The sequence below is a fragment of the Callorhinus ursinus genome, unplaced genomic scaffold (genome assembly GCF_003265705.2).
Source record: "Callorhinus ursinus isolate GAN/ISIS: 27379988/994484 unplaced genomic scaffold, GSC_fseal_2.0 scaffold38, whole genome shotgun sequence".
NCBI lineage: Eukaryota > Metazoa > Chordata > Mammalia > Carnivora > Otariidae > Callorhinus > Callorhinus ursinus.
In genome coordinates, this window is record NW_027397100.1 from 513,539 (window position 1) to 530,002 (window position 16,464).

General features: G+C 48.7%; 1 protein-coding gene across 17 annotated transcripts in view; it reads left to right on the top strand.

The window, feature by feature from the left end:
- The window catches only part of ZMYND8 (zinc finger MYND-type containing 8), a 140,738-nt gene that overhangs the window by 99,187 nt on the left and 25,087 nt on the right, over positions 1 to 16,464 (top strand). For 16 of the 17 annotated variants that reach the window (XM_073880304.1, XM_025875342.2, XM_073880306.1 and 13 more), the window contains 2 exons: positions 9,152 to 9,304; positions 12,209 to 12,718. In XM_073880304.1, the coding sequence (XP_073736405.1) occupies positions 9,152 to 9,304; positions 12,209 to 12,718 (663 nt within the window). The remainder of the gene's footprint in view (positions 1 to 9,151; positions 9,305 to 12,208; positions 12,719 to 16,464) is intronic. The other variant, XM_073880314.1, reaches the window with a different exon arrangement.

A 16,464-nucleotide genomic window follows, 5' to 3' on the forward strand; every position in this document is an offset into this window, starting at 1 on the left:
CCCGCTGAGTGGGGAGCCCGACGTGGGACTCAGTCCCAGGACCCTGAGACCATGACCTGAGCCGAAGGCAGATGCTTAACCAACTGAACCACCCAGGCGCCCTCATTTGTTTTTTTGTTTTTTTAAAGCACTACCTTTGGCGAAAATCTTCAGAAAAATTATCACCAGAAATGCGAAATATCCATTTGTGAAGTTATTTTATTGATTCATTCCATCATGATCTTTGATTTTTATTGAGCATCTATTACATGCTGTGTGCTATTTCAGGCACGGGGCAGGGAGTGGTGAGCAAGGGCCCTGCTCTTATGCAGAGCTTGGTTCTAGAAAGTGAGAAACAAATAAGGTAAAGAAACAAGACAGTTCACCCCGTGAAAGAAGGTAGAGTGTGCTGACATGATAAGGAGAGAGATACGCAGGATGGGGGTGGTTTGGAAGAGGCTGTGTTTAGGGAAGGCCCCTGTGAGGTAGTATTTAAACGTAGATTTGCCTGACAAGAAAAACCAGCCATCCCTGTACTGGGGGAGGAAAACGTTGTAGGAGGAACTAGAGATTTACAGGCCTTGGGGTAAGGGATGAACTCTGTGCTGTAGGAATGACAGGGAGGCCCAGGTGGCCTGTCCCAGTGGGTAAAGGGGAGAAGTTGAGTAGCTGAGGTCCATCAGCCCTGGGACCCTGGTGCGGACCCTGGTGTGGACCCCGGGGCGGACTGTGGGGCGAAGCTGTTGGAGCAGTGGAGGGATGTGAACTGAGCATTTTAGAAGGACCACGCTGAGTGCCGTGTTGAAAATAGCCTGTCAACTGTTCTTCCCCTGGGACAGTTCCCTCATTCCCCTCCAGGGGACACTTGGCAATGTCTGGAGACATTTTTGGTTGTCACAGCTGGGAAGGGAGGCTCGAGAATCCAGGGTTTTAGGAAGGGAGGGAGGGGCCGCCCCCTGTGTGGAGTGATGCTCACATGTGAATTCACAGCCTCTGGAGGCCAGTACTCTCCAGGTTGATCTTGTCCTGCAGTGCCCTTTCAGATGGAGAGACGGAGGTCTGGAGGGGAGGCTGCAGGTGCCCAGGATCGCGGAGCCAGTAGGCGGCAGGGCTGGAGGAAGCCCTTGTCTCCACGGAGCCCAGAGCCTGGCTCATCCTGGCTCCCACCTTAGTGCAGCTTGGATGTGGTCCAGCAGGCAGAGTGGTAACTTTTGGGGCCCCAGCTCAGATTGGCTGGTGCGAATTGCTCATTTGCACAAAAGGGGCCCCGTTTGCTCCCTTGGGGATTGGTCCTTGATCTCAGCAGTGTGGTTAGCTTTCTCATACCCTCCCTCCACCTCCACAAAAAGGAACACTGTGCAGAGGCAGTTCTCATGGTCATGTTTCTTCTCTGCCAGTCGTGTGGTAAGAATAGCTCCTTCCCTAAGCCAGGCAGTCTTGGACATCCTTGTGATGGTTGGGGGGTCTTTTGGTTTGGCTTACCTGTGGTGGCAGTGAAGGATTTCTTCCCGTTGTGTGGGACCCGAGCCTCTCGTATGCAGAAGTGTCCCCCTCTCCAGCTTCTTCCATTCTAGGACACACGCCTTGTCAGTAGGAACGAAAGCATTGGGCTGGCATTTCAGTTACCTAACAGGAAGAGGATCAGAGAGGGACCAGTGAAAACTGTCGTGGCTGGGTAGAAGGATCAGACAGTGGAGGGAAGTTCTAAATAATCCTCAAGAGCTTGTCTGGGGATGGGGCAGGTGCTTTATATGGGATTTCTTTTTTTTTGTTTTTCCTTTTTAAGTAGGCTCCACACCCAGCGTGGAGCCCAGTGGAGGGCTTGAACTCATGACCCTGAGATCAAGACCTGAGCTGAGATCAAGTCAGACACTTAACCGACTGAGCCACCCAGGCACCCCATGGGGCTTTTTTTTATGTCTGGCATCCACGTAACTACTTTGAGCAGACAGAAATGAGACCGCGCTGGGGATGCTGACAACACTATTATATCTAACAAAACGGTATTTCATCAAAACAAAAACAAAAACAAAAAACTGGAAAAGACAAAATTAGAGAGATGGAAACCGGGAGTGATTGTGGGGGATGTTGGGGTGGGGGAGGGTTTGACTACAAACTACAGAGGGATTCTTTGGCCTTGGACATTGTTCTGCATTCTGTGTGTGGTGGTGGTTACACATACCTATATGCAGGTGTTAAAACTCCTACAACTGTATTTCCCCCCAGATTTCACTCTCTGTAAATTAAAACTATTAAAAAAATACAACAGCCTTCAAGGTAGATAATAGCCCCATTTCAATGAGGTAGAAGAAACTGGGGCGGGGGGCACCTGGGTGGCTCAGTCGTTAAGCATCTGCCTTCAGCTCAGGTCATGGTCCCAGGGTCCTGGGATTGAGCCCTGAATCGGGCTCTCTGCTTGGCGGGGAGCCTGCTTCTCCCTCTCCGACTCCCCCTGCTTGTGTTCCCTCTCTCGCTGTGTCTCCCTCTGTCATATAAATAAAATCTTAAAAAAAAAAAAAAAAAAAAAAAGAAACGGCACAGAGAAGCAGTTAACCTGCCCAGCCAGGATCACCTGTGGTCTGCGGTCACGTTTGGCCTGTGGACTCAGGCCTGTGGACTCAGGCCTGTCTGCCTTGTAGTGTATGCTCTTAGCCATGATATGTGAGCCGACACGCTGCAAGATGGGGCCGTGTTTGGATGCTGGTGGGCCCTGGACACTGCCTCTCATGCCCTTGGGTAAGTTGGCCTAGCTGTAGGGGTCAGGGGGTGAGGTGACGATTTTGAACAGGCAATCCCGTGGAGGACAGATTGGTTTTCTGAAGGATGCAGCTCCCCCAAGTTGAACCTGTGTTGTCAGACTCTGAACACAGAAATGCAGATTTTTATATGAACTCTCCTCGTTTTTAAAAGTCAGCAATCAGTTGCATTAAAAAATGAAAACTCTTTTTTGGGCAAAACAAATAAATCCAACCCAAAATACAAAAACCCAGCCCAGTGGGACATCTGTTGGATTTGTGATTCTTAGAGTTAATTTTGGCACATGACAAAGGGGAAAGCTTTTACAGAGACTGTTTTCTCCCTGCTTGCTAAAGTACAGGCCCCTCATTTGCTGTCTCAGGCCTCCTGTCTGCTCTAAAACAAGGAGCCGAAGCCTGGTGGATGGTTACAGCCCCTTTCTGTGACTGTATGGAAAATAAGTCATGAATAAGAACGAGAGAAGGAAGGCCTGATTATTTTCTTCTAGACTACCGTTTGCTTCTCTGGGAATCTCATCTTCTCTTAACACACAGGGTGTTTGCTTTGGGCTGAACAAACACAGCAGTTCAGTGATCCTGTTGGTGACACAAATGTGTCTGGATGCTCAGTCAGAGATGCTGACAGCAGTGTGAAGTTGTCAGACCCAGAGCGTTGCTGCATGTTTATTCCTTTGCTGTCACTGATGGGAGGTCTCCTTTCTTTCTCTGGATAAAGTGATACCTTGAAGTCAGGCGTCCTTTGAGAGCCTGGATGCAACACTGGAGGCCCAGGCTTCCCACAGGATGCCTTGATTTTTTTTTCCCCCCCAGTGGGTGAAGTGAGGAAGATCTCTGCTTGGCTTTGATTGTTAAGAGATATTTGCCAGGGTCTCTGGTCTGGAGGATTATTGTTTCCTCGAAGGAGCCACCATTTTGTAGCTCCAGGAAGTCCACCCATTATAGTCACCCAGCAGCTTTTGAACAAAGGAAATCTATTTCTTTTTTTTTTTTTTTTCCTTCTTTTTTCCCCTTGAGAGAGGGAGCTCGCGAGAGGGGGTAGTTTGGGGGGTATGCGGAGGGAAAGGGAGAAGGAGAATCCCAAGCAGCCCAGAGCCTCATGCGCGGCTTGATATCATGACCCTGAGATCATGACCTGAGCCAAAATCAGGAGTGGGACAATTAACTGACTGAGCCACCCAGGCACTCCAAGAAATCTTTTTTTTTAATTGAAAAATACATGCTTATATTTTCTTGAAAAGTTTATTATGTCATGAAGGCACGTGGTAAGAGAAATTTCAAAGGACAGAAAGATGTTTAATGAAAAGCCAGCCTGTCCATAACCTCTAATCACCTGTCTCTGTGCCCCTCCCAACAAATGACCATGGTTACCTCTCTTTAGTTTCTGGGAGAGCTCTTCTATATATACACCAGGAGTTTTCAACCTGGGTAATTTTTGTTTGGGAGTGTCTGGAGATACTATTATTATTATTATTATTTTTATTTATTTTATTTTATTTTTTTCAAAGATTTTATTTATTCATGACAGACAGAGAGAGAGAGAGAGAGAAGCAGAGGGAGAAGCAGGCTCCCAAAGAGCAGGGAGCCCGATGCGGGACTCGATCCCAGGACCCTGGGATCATGACCTGAGCCAAAGGCAGATGCTTAACCATCTGAGCCACCCAGGCGCCCATATTATTATTATTTTTAAAGATTTTATTTATTTATTTGACAGAGAGAGCAAGAGAGGGAACACAAGCAGGGGGAGTGGGAGAGGGAGAAGCAAGCTTCCTGCGGAGCGGGGACCCCGATGTGGGGCTCAGTCCCAGGACCCTGGACCCTCAGACGCTTAACAACTGAGCCACCCAGGCGCCCCTGGAGAAGTTATTTTTAAGTAATCTCCACACCCAGTGTGGGGTGTGGAGATCAAGAGCGGCACGCTCCACCGACAGAGCCAGCCGGGCGTGCCCCTAGAGACATTTTTATGTCACAGCTGGGATACGGGTGCTACTGGCACCTGGTGGGTAGAGCCAGCAAAGCGCTGACCGTCCTACAATGCACAGGACAGCCCCCAGCCTCCCACCTCCTTACCCATCCCCCCAAAGACTTATCCAGCCCCAAATACCAATAGTGCCAACACTGAGACTCCCCAAGAACACATATATTCAGATCTGTGCTCCATTTCCTTCTTTTCTCCCCACACCAATGCTAACGTGTTCTGCCAATTGTTGCCTTCGTTTTCATTAAACGGGTTGGCTTTTCCAGAACAGCACATAAAGGTCTGCCAAGGTTTTATTGTAGCAGCCGTATTTTGTTGCACTTCAAGATGAAGTGTTGACTTATTTACCTGGGCACCTTCTGTATTGGCTCTAGGTTGTTTTGCTGTTGAAAACAGCTGCAGTGAAGACCCTTTTGGCCCTTGTGGGAGCGTAGCTGTAGGAAGAGTTCCTAGAAGTAGAATCTCTGGTCAGAGACCGTGTGTGGTTGACGTTTTGAGAGATACTGCCAAATTGCCCTCTAAAGGGATGCTTCTGATTTATGCTCCCACCAGAAATGTAAGATCGTGTCTCTTTCTCTAGCGTTGGTATTTTTTTTCCTCCCTGGTTTCCATTTATAGCCTAAGCTGTCTTAATATCAGCAGAAAAGTTCAAAATGTTGGCAGCAAAGGTGGATTCTGAAAATATTCCTGATATAGAAGGGCAAGGGTAGAAGTAGTCCCGATAAGCCACTATTAGCTAAACGAGAAAGAAGCTCTTCTTTCCTCCCTGTGGAGGAGAGGGAAACTCAAAACGCAGCTGAAAATTAGAGAAAGTTAATTAGATTTGGCTAGACTCCTGAAGGTCTGCTCCCAGGGACCTGATCCCAGCCCCCTCCTGGCTTCTGGTGGTTTCTTGTTAGAATAAACATTAATGTAGCTTATTGACCGGAGAAACCCTAACTGTAAAATGAGGTGCTTTAACCTTCTTTTCATTCCTCTTGATTATGAGTATTTCAGAGTTCAGCCTTTTTAAGCTAAAGTTAAGAGATCGCTTTTACTGTTAGACACATAGTTACGCACATAAACAGGAGTATTCTGGCGAGGTGTAGGTCTCTCTTAATGAACCCTAGGTTTAGAAGGTTAACACAGATATACAAAAGTTAAGGCAAATCAGGAGAAGTTTTCTTTTTTTGTTTTTCTTAAAGATTTATGCGCATGAGCGGTGGGGAGGGGGAGAGGAAGGAGGAGAGCAGCAGAGTCCCTGTTGAACATGGAGCCTGACTTGGGGCTCGATCTCACAACCCTGAGATCATGACCTGAGCCTTAACTGACTGAGCCATCCAGGCGCCCCAGGAGGAGTTTTTTTTACTCACATAGAAGATGGGACTAATACAGGGTTTCTCAGCCTTAGCTGCCAGTTAGAATCATCTTGGGTACTTTTTTTTTATCTTACTATTTTTTTTTAAGTAGGCTTCATGCCCAATGGGAGGCTTGATCTCATGACCCTGAGATCAAGAGTCACATGCTCAACCGACCGAGCCAGCCTGGCAGCCTTTCAGGGGCACTTTATTTATTTATTTATTTCCCCAAAGACTTTATTTATTTATTTATGTATTTGACAGAGACAGAGACAGAGACACAGCGAGAGAGGGAACACAAGCAGGGGGAGTGGGGGAGGGAGAAGCAGGCTCCCCGCTGAGCAGGGAGCCCGAAATGTGGGTTCGATCCCAGGACTCTGGGATCATGACCTGAGCCAAAGGCAGCCACCCAACCAACTGAGCCACCCAGGCGCCCCTGTCAGGGGTACTTTAAAGGGCCAGTGTCCAGACCTTCCCTTAGGCCATTTAATTCACTTTCTCTGGGAGGGGGACCAAGGCATTGGGATTTTTTTTTTTTTTTTTTTTAAAGCTCTATAGGTGATTTCATTGTGCAGCCAAGATGAGCAGTCGGTGCATTAGAAATGGGGATGGTAAATTTTATGGCCTTTGGACCAAATCTAGCCCCCCACCTCTTTTTGTAAATAAAGTTTTATTGGAACACAGTGTCATCAATTTGTTTACATATTATTTATGGCCACTTTGGCATCAGAGCCTATATGGCCTGCAGAGCCCAGTTTACTCTCTGGTGTTTTACAGAAAGTTTGTTGACTCCTGGTAGAGTAGATGGTGTTTTTTTTTTGGTAACTGCTGTGTGGAACATTATTGAGGACACCAATGGAAAGTGGTTTTGTGAGATACTTCTTTGACAACCTTGTACTTAAAAGGCTGCCTTTTCCCTTAGGAGTCCAGCCCGCTTTCTCATTTCTGAAAGCGGAAGTCATGAGACAGGCTTCCTGTCCTTCCCCCCTTTCCTGTCACGTCCGCATCTTAACTGTTGAGACCTCAAGTCCTTCTCGTCCTGCTCTTGAATTGGACGCTTCTGTTTTCTTGCGGTTTTCCTGGCCCTCTTCCTCCTCCGTTTCCACCTTGCTGTTTTATTACTGTTTGACTCCGTGTGTTCTCTTTGTAAGGTGCTTCTCGGGTAAATTTGCATGAAGATTCTTTCCCCCTTCCAAGTGCCTGTGCCTTTACCCCATCCTCTCTGTGAGCATGCCCGGTCCTGTGCACACATACGCACACGGATGCTCCCGCACACGGACACACACACTCCCAGGTGGATATGATTTTAGAGCCTTGAGACCTTTCTCGCAGGACAAGGATGGTATTTGCTTGCTGTAAGCAACTCACACCCCGAATCTCCCTGAGGGCTGCCCCCCCGCCCCCCCGAGTATGTTTTTGGTAAAGGGCCCTTCCTAATCTTACCTTGGTGGGGACCTCATACCGGTGATAAGTCATCGTGGAGCCGTTCGTTGCTCTGGTTAGCTATGAGTGGGCCGGGTGGGGCTCTTGGGAGGCTGCCTCCCTCCAGTCGCTTTAAAGGAACAAATCTGGGGCACCTGGGTGGCTCAGTCAGTTAAGCGGCTGCCTTCGGCTCGGGTCATGATCCCAGGGTCCTGGGATTGAGCCCCACGTCGGACTCCCTGCTCAGTGGAGAGTCTGCTCCTCCCTCTCCCTCTGCCTGCCTCTTTGCCTACTTGTGCTCTCTCTCTGTCTCTCAGTCAAATAATAAATACAATCTTTAAAAAAAAAATAAAGGAACAAATCTGTAGGTATGCAGGGTGAGAGACTGCCCTGTTCCTGGGTGAAGGGGCAGGTGCATGGGTCATGTTGGAAAATGGAAGCGAGAAGAGAGTGAAGGTTTTGAGCAGCCTTCGTAGTCCAGCCCTCAGACTATACCTTGGGCCTCTTGCACAGCCTGCTGGTTGGAGGTGGCACTTGGGGTGGGGTAGCAGGGAGGTGGGGGACGTCTGAGAGTGAGCTCCCAGGTGAGGGCAGCAGGCTCAGAAGTGGCTTCTCATCTTTGTCCTTGATGGATGCCACACGCTTTCCAGCTGTGTTTCTGGGATCGGCCAGGGCAGGGCATGTGCCCGCATTTTCTGCTTGGGTTCGGTTGGAGAGGGAGGGGGCACGCCAGAGGATGGCAGGCAGGGTGGCTGAAAGTGGTCCCTGCCTGTGAAGTCTCATTGCATTCTGGGACTGTGCAGACACCTTCGTTTTATGCCTTTCTCCTGTTTCAGGGGGTACTAGAGGAGGTGGGGAAGGAATTCAAGCAATGCAAGCTCACAGACCCTTGGAATCTGATCTAGTTGGTCATATAAGGAGCCCATGGTCGAAGTGGGGAGGGTGGCCGGACCCTTGGCCCTGAGTCCTCCGTCAGAGCCCTTTGCCTGGGACTAGGGCGAGGAGCTTGCAGTGTATCTGAGTGAGAAGACACAGGTTGAATATCCAGGGCTAATCTGTTCACCTGTCTTCAGATGGATGCCTGGACCAAAAGGAGGAGGTCTGCCTCTCTGGCATTCGCCATCCTTTTCTGACTTGAGCTCCAGTCTCGGGTCGACTAGGAACGAAAAGTGAAGTCTGTGGTAAATGAGGAATCGGACCTCCAGTTATGTGTGTGCGCTCCGGGGTGGCCTTGTGGCAGGGAGGCGCTCAGCGTCTCTTGGGTACAAGCCCTCTCTGATCTGGGCCTGGAGTTAAAAAGCACACTCTGGCCAGACTCGGTGTGACTTTATCTGCTGATACTGAGATTGAATATATTACTGTAACCTTCGGCTTTCGAGCTCCCTAATGACGCGGAGTTCCACAGACAACCATCTGGCTGGGATTGTGCATTTTAAATATTGAAAGCCACCCAGGCGACTGTTCAGCAGACTGGGTAAATCTGCCAAATGTGTTCTCGGGCTATTATCTCCAAATCAGCACGTCGTCGAGCAGATGATGTTGGGACAAACAGTAAGAAGGTTTGAGGTTTCTCTCCCCGCCGTGTTCTAGAGCGCGTGTTTGTGAGAAGGAAGCTAAGTGGTGAGCGTTGCCTGTTCCTCCGGCCAGCGCCTGCCTGATGAGGGGGTGACCATGTCTTCCAGATCGGAGCAAGGCCGAGATGGACCTGAAGGAGCTGAGCGAGTCGGTCCAGCAGCAGACGGCGCCTGTTCCTCTCATCTCGCCTAAGCGGCAGATCCGCAGCAGGTTCCAGCTAAATCTTGACAAGACCATAGAGAGTTGCAAAGCACAATTAGGTATGTCCTTTGGTTTGCTCGCCCAGGCACTGTCACCACCATCACCGTTAACTCTTTGTAGGGTCACGGCCTGGATGAAGCCAGAATTGGACCTTAGCTGCTGTTAGCAGCTGCTTGACCTTGGCCTTGTGTGTGCTACTGAGGTATAGCTCCACTCTGGGCAGAATGTTTCCGATTTGCTAGTTAGTGGTTCAGAAGGGTTCTTTGTGGGTTTTTTGTTTGTTTGTTTGTTTAAGATTATTTGAGGGAGAGAAATCACAAGTACAGGTGCGGGGCAGAGGGCGAGGGAGAAAGCCGACTCCCTGCTGAGCAGGGAGCCCGATGCGGGGCTCGATCCCCGGAACCTGAGATCATGATCCGAGCCAAAGGCAGATGCTTAACCAACTGAGCCACCCAGGCGCCCCTAGAAGGGTTCTTTGAATTCCACCCAGCTTATTCTCTGGTTGTGGCAGCCTGCAGGCTTGAGGTGCAGGTGGTAGGGGAGTTTGAAAGTGGAAGGATCCTCCTGAGTTTGCCCCTGTGCTCCCTGTCCGTGCACGTCAGGTTCCTACTGTCAGGATCAAGTGTGTTCCACACATGTCCAACACAAACTTTTCTGCTGCGGACTGAGCCCTTCCCACTCGGCACACGCGTCCTGCTTCTATACCTGTTACCTCCCTTCCTCTTCCCCGTGCTGCCTGCCTTCACACTGCCTACCTAAATCCTTTCCCTCAGGCTGAGCTCAGGCATCACCTCCTCCAGGAAGTCTCCTCTGGTTGCCCTCCCCTCCCCATCTGCCGCCTCCTGTGGCACTTTACTGCTTGGAAGCATCAGCAGTCTCTGTGTTGGGGGAGGGGTTCCCTCTGGACTGGAAGCTAGACTGGAAGCTCCTAGAGGACAGGGAGGTTGCCTTATAAGCATTTATGTTCTCCATGGTACTTGGTCTTGTGTACATAGTAGATGCTCTGGAATATTCGTTGACTAAGTAAACAAAGCCAGGAGGGTATTTGTAGAGAAGTAGGGGATGGCTGGCCTCAGGAGAGAGAGCCACACCAGGGTGAGGTTTACAGTGTCTGGGTGCTATGGGCCTTGGGATGAGTAAGCTGTAGTCAGGAGTCATCCAGAGGGGCCAGAGGAAGGCATTTCTTATTGGATTTTCTGTTTGGTTAGGACTTTGAATGGCATGGCTGAAATTTTGCAGGCCATTTAAATAATGCGCCTTGGGTCCTTCCATGCAGCTGGTCTAACTCCTTGATTTATTATTAATGTTAATAAGAATTTTAATATTTCTGTTTACCGACTGTATCCTGCATACCTTGCACTGTACTATGCGCGGTGCATAAATTGTCCTGGGAGGTTGATACCATTATCAGTTCCATTTTGCAGATGAAGAAACTGAAGCTCAGAGAGCTAGGTCACTAGTTCAGTGTCACACAGTGAATAAAAGTGCAAGAGCAAGATTTGAATTCATGTCCTTTGGGCTCTGGTATCCAAGCCTTTCTTATCACAAATGTGGTCACATTTGTACTTGTGTCTGACTGTTAACTACCGTAGCATAAGCCTTAGGGGCCCAGAAGTTATACCAGATCTGAGTTTTTGTATTTTGGCTTCTCCTGGTTTGGATTGAGCCCTGGTGGAGGCATATAATTCTATAATGATTTTGCTGGGCTGCTCATGGTTTTTGTCTGTTTGCAGGTTTCCTTTCAGTGTGTCTGGGTCAGGACAGTGACCTCACTCATGGGGGCCATGGCTCTAGAATGAAGACAGTACAGATTGGGTTTTTCTCATTTCAGCATTTTAGGGTATAGTCTTGTTTACCTGTGGCCAGATGACACTCATTATTGGGAGCAGGACACATAAATGGGTTAAATGGAATATGCTTTTGCCCATTTGTGTGTGTGTGTGTGTGTGTGAGAGAGAGAGAGAGAGAGAGAGTGAGAAACATCTGCTATGTTGTCATTTTGTCTGGCTTTGGATAGAGACGTGACTTTGCTCTTGACTCCGCTGTCCGTGGAAGAACAGGGCAGACAGGATGGTGGCTCGCCTCTGCATCAGCTCCGGGAGCAGGAGGGAAGGCTGGGCGCCCAGGTCAGCTGGAGAGATGGTGTGTCCCTGAGGGAAGCAGCCAGTGGCTTCATGGCTCCAGCCAGCCACTTCCTTGCAGGCCTGTAACCCAGAGTGGCCAGATCCTCTGCTCTTTCCACACAAGCCTGCTGTCTTGATTTCTGTGTGAAATTTCCTGACTTGTGAATTGGGCAATATGGTCGTTCTAAGTGAAAAACAAACAAACAACAAAATACCTGCTGGGCCAAGCTCTTGCTTCCTACATAACGTGTGTGCTGGCCAGATGTGGTTTGTGGGCTGTGAGCTGGCAATCTTTGCTTTAAGGCTTTGGCTTGTTTCTTGGAGGCCCAGACACAAAGGGACAAGGACTTGAATGCTTTGGGAGTTCGTGGGAACAGCGCTGGTGGCCCATCAGCAGCCCAGTGTTCTGGCCTTCCCTCTGTCTTGGTTTTCTTTATGTCCTAGGATAAGTGATTTCCCTGGGCCTCTATTTTCTGATCTGTAAAATGGATCCGTTTTAACCGCTCATCTCTGTTGTTCCCTTCAATCCCTCCCACTCTCTGCATCCCAATTAGTTAGCAGTGATGCAAAGATGTAGCTCTGATACATTTAAAATTTACGTTGTCTGGTCCCTTGTCATCTTTGAAGGTCAGTAACTGAAACCCTCTGCAAACCCAAGTTCCATTTGTCAGCTGCAGCTAGCTCACTGGTAACCCCACCAGGCCAGTGTGATGGGATTTGAAATGGTTTTTTTTTTTTTTTTTTTTAATTCCAGCATTTGGCGTGGAAAATGTTTGCGTTTTAGGTCCTGCTCTTTATTTTGTGACTACGCCACATGCTGGGTTTTCTCTTTGAATTTAGGCATAAATGAAATCTCAGAAGATGTTTACACGGCCGTAGAGCACAGCGATTCGGAAGATTCTGAGAAGTCTGATAGTAGCGATAGTGAGTATATCAGTGACGATGAGCAGAAGTCCAAGAATGAGCCAGAAGACGCCGAAGACAAAGAGGGTGGTCGGATGGACAAAGAGCCGTCGGCTGTCAAAAAAAAGCCCAAACTGGCCAACCCTGTGGAGACTAAGGAGGAGCTGAAAAGCACATCACCAGCCAGCGAGAAAGCTGATCCGGGCTCGGTCAAGGAAAAGTCAAGCCCCCAGCCTGAGAAGGACTTTTCAGAAAAAGCGAAAGCCTCCCCTCATCCCACAAAGGATAAACTGAAGGGGAAAGATGAGACCGATTCCCCAACAGTACACTTGGGCCTGGACTCCGATTCAGAAAGTGAACTTGTCATAGATTTAGGAGAAGACCATTCTGGGCGGGAGGGTCGTAAAAATAAGAAGGAACCCAAAGAAACATCTCCCAAGCAGGATGGTAAGTGATCGCACCAGTTTCCGGTTTCTTGATTTGGTTTAGAGTGCCACCTTGCATTTGTATTTCCAGAAGTTACGTGACCCTTTGACCTCACAAAGGGAGGCACCAGAGCAGAGCTTTGATTGGCTCAGGGTCACCGAGCTAAGTCACTGATCAGGCCCAGGACTGACTTCCCCCGGGGCCTGCCTGCCTTTGATCTGCTTAGTACCCAACGTGGTTGATTCTGGTCCCAGAAAAGTAAAAAACGGTAGGTGTTTCTAGCACCAAGCAGAAAAAGTAAAAAACGGTAGGTGTTTCTAGCACCAAGGTCATTTTTAGCCGAAGCACCTGCTTTCCCAAGAGGCTCACTCATTTTCCTAAAGTGTTTGTCAACGTTTAGACATGTGACAAGGTTGATATTGTCAAAAAAGTTCAGTTCAAAGATCTTGAGGAGTTCAGCTCCCTTTCTTCCCTTCATGCTGCCCAGGCACCTCCCCAGTGCATTTTCTTACTGGAATTAGGAGACCACTTGGGGAGGTGGTACCAGGATGCCGAGTGCTTCTTGGGGCTGTAGAAATGGAGAAGGCGTTGGATGGCGGGCACTTGAATTGGTGTTCCTCCACATATGTTTCACTGACCCACTATTAACGTTTTGTGCAGAGTAATACTTTATATCCTGTGCACTGGAGAATGTTTAATAGCATCCTGGGCCTCTGCCCACCGGATGCCAGGAGCATCTGCCCAGTTGTGGCTGTGAGAGCTGTCTTGACATTGCCATTGGTTCCCTGGGAGGCAAGATCTCCTCCAGAAGGAAAGTGTGTATGATGGGAAAGGTGTCCTTCCCATGGACAAAGCAGTCAGCACATTTTCCGTTGGTTTTGGCACGTGGGTAAGAAGGGATTCCAACATGCCCAAGAAAGATATAATTGAAGAGTCAATTGAGGGCCCAGGAAAAACACTGCCTAAGGACAAACTGGATGTTATAGCCAGAAAACTTTATGTACTCTGTGAGTACCCGAAGGGATAGTCAGGCTTGATTTTTTGACCATGCCCAACTGTTGACAGGAGCGGACTTTTCAACCAAACTCTTGAGTAAGATGTGATTCTGAGTCTGGCTGCTTAGAGCAAGTCGGGGATGGGCCTTGAGAATCTTCTTTGTCCTTGCCCACCTGGGATGCTATGGAACCTCAATTGTTAGGGAGCGAGAATTCTTGCAGTTCTTCAGAAGAGGATGGAATGTCTCTGAATGGTGCAGTGCAGGGAGAAAGAGAAGCAGTTGAGTGGGGCAGGGAGGATAGAATAGCACACCATTCCCGGGTCACCTTAGATTTACGGATGGCCTCTGAAAAATCGGATGATGGGTTGTGGATTGGGATTTGAGGCAGATGTGGCAGAAAACAATAGGGGAGTAGCATTTATTCCATGAGGTTTATGGGAATATTTGGGTACAGCGATGGCAGTGCTCCTATGAATGATACAGTTACATTGTTCCTTATTTTCTGGAACATATCTTTGGAGGGATTGGTTTTATGCCTCTTCCCCTTCCAGAAAGGATCTGTAACAGATTGACAAGAATATTTGACCATGAAACAAAATGTAAATAAAGTCTGTAAAAGATGAAAGTAGAATAGTAAGCGGTCTGGGAAAGTTTATGCACAGAAATATGTTCTAGCCTTCAGAGTTAGCATAGTTGGGCTTTCATTTTGGCTGTGAGCTTCCTAGTAGTCAAAGCAACAAAGGAATTACAATCCCTTAAAGGATCTCCTATTTTTCAAAAAAAAAAAATCCTAGTTGAGACACAGCTCTTCCTTGCACTGATGTCTGAAGGAAATATGTCTGGGAGACCCCCAAGTGTGTGGTGTGTGTAATTAAGCTGAAGATGATTTTTTTTTTTTTAAGAGATTTTATTTATCCATTTGACAGAGAAAGACACAGCAAGAGAGGGAACACAAGCAGGGGGAGTGGGAGAGGGAGAAGCAGGCCTCCCACGGAGCAGGGAGCCTGATGCGGGGCTAGATCCCAGGACCTTGGGATCATGACCTGAGCCGAAGGCAGACGCCTAACGACTGAGCCACCCAGGCGCCCCAAGCTGAAGATGATCCTAAAACATAATTTGGATAGGGCATTGTCCCAGGGGTTGGGACAAACACCTGCCAGTCTTAAATCTAGAGCCCCCTGATGGTTGTTTGAGTCTTGAAGAATCAGCTTTTTATCAGACTCTGCAGTAGAGCATTTTTTTCAACGTTGTGTTTTCACTTACAAGTTTATTAAGTGAAGGACATTTTGCAGTGTGCCATGGTGACCTTCAGTTCACCTTCAGCTGGGAATGCAGCTTATGTGTAGAATTTGGAGCCTTAGGTAGCAGAACTGCTTTCTAGCTGGTGATCTCAGAATCGAGGCAAAGAGAGAACTTCCATAGAGACCTTGCTGTGCTTACCTTACAACATCAGTAATTTCCATCCTTCTCTTAGAAAGCCCGCCCTTTAGGTACTAGACAGTGACCAGACTCTATAATCAGTAGGTTAATAAGTAGGGGCGGCTTCTGGAATGGTGGCCCTTAAGAGAATCCCTCTTTTCTGGGCTACACAGGTGATTTGATTATACATTCCAAATTTCTAGGACAAATGGAATTTCCTATGGCCTCTTTTTTTCCCTTCTATAAACCGCTAGAATCTTCGAGAAATCAAAATATTTTAGTGTCTAAGTAGTAACCCCAAAGGGTGCCTCGGGCCTAGAATCTTTTTGGATTGCACACTCCAGGTTTTTATTTGGAACAGAGAGCCAGCCATGGCCACTGTAGAGCAGCAACCCATCGGCGAAGCCAGCTGTTTGTTTCTGCAAATCAGTAGAAAGAGGAGGACCTACTGTCTGAGGAGAGGGGCTAGGCTTGGTCCTCAACAGTAACGGGATATTTTTTGGTCACCTGGGAGGAAAGGGAGGCAGGTAAAGTGCTTCTGCAGGTTAGAAACCCCACCGGGGGACCACCTGGTAAACCGCTCCTAGAAAACCTGGGTTCAGAGCCCCCTCCCCACCTGCAAGGTGCAGGGGCTGTATCCAGTGTCTGGTGCGTCATATCATCCTGGGGAAAGAGCAGGGCTTCTCACTGCATGGAGAGCTCCCCTTCCAGCTCCACCTGCGCCCTTGCCTGTGAACTTGGGGGGGACCCAGAGGGGCAGGAGGGCAGAGGAGGTCTATAGGCAGATGTGATGACCAACGAGAAAATTCCCCCGCACTGGAGTCAGGAAAGTCAGCTTTTTTTTTTTTCCCCCCCTCTCTCATTCTCCTTGACTTCCTAAAACCCAGTGTACTGAAAATCCTCCCTAGCCTAATCAAGGTCAGGTCTTTTCTAGGTTACATAAATCTAAAAGAACAGACATAATCCTCCTTCAAAGTTACTTATGTCAAAGTACACTGTCTCCCACGTAGGTGCTGACTTGTACCCGTGTTTTGGGTGTGATCCACGGGCATCCTCTGGGGGGGGCAGACCCACCCCACCGGTGGCTGGGACCTCTGCAGTGATACCTGACACCCCCTGCCCCCCCTTTACAGATGAGCGCAATGGGGCCACCCCTTCTGGGCTGCTCAGTGCTTCTGGCTCTAACCCGCCTTCCCGCCACTCCTCACTGCCTGCTCTCACTGACCGAAATGCTGCCTGTTCCTAAACACGTCTTGGCTGATGCTCTCACCCCCCCAAACTCTCAATTCTGCCTGTTGAAGTCCTACCCCTCCACCACACCCGCCCCCTCCCAGAAGACCGACTGTGGAAG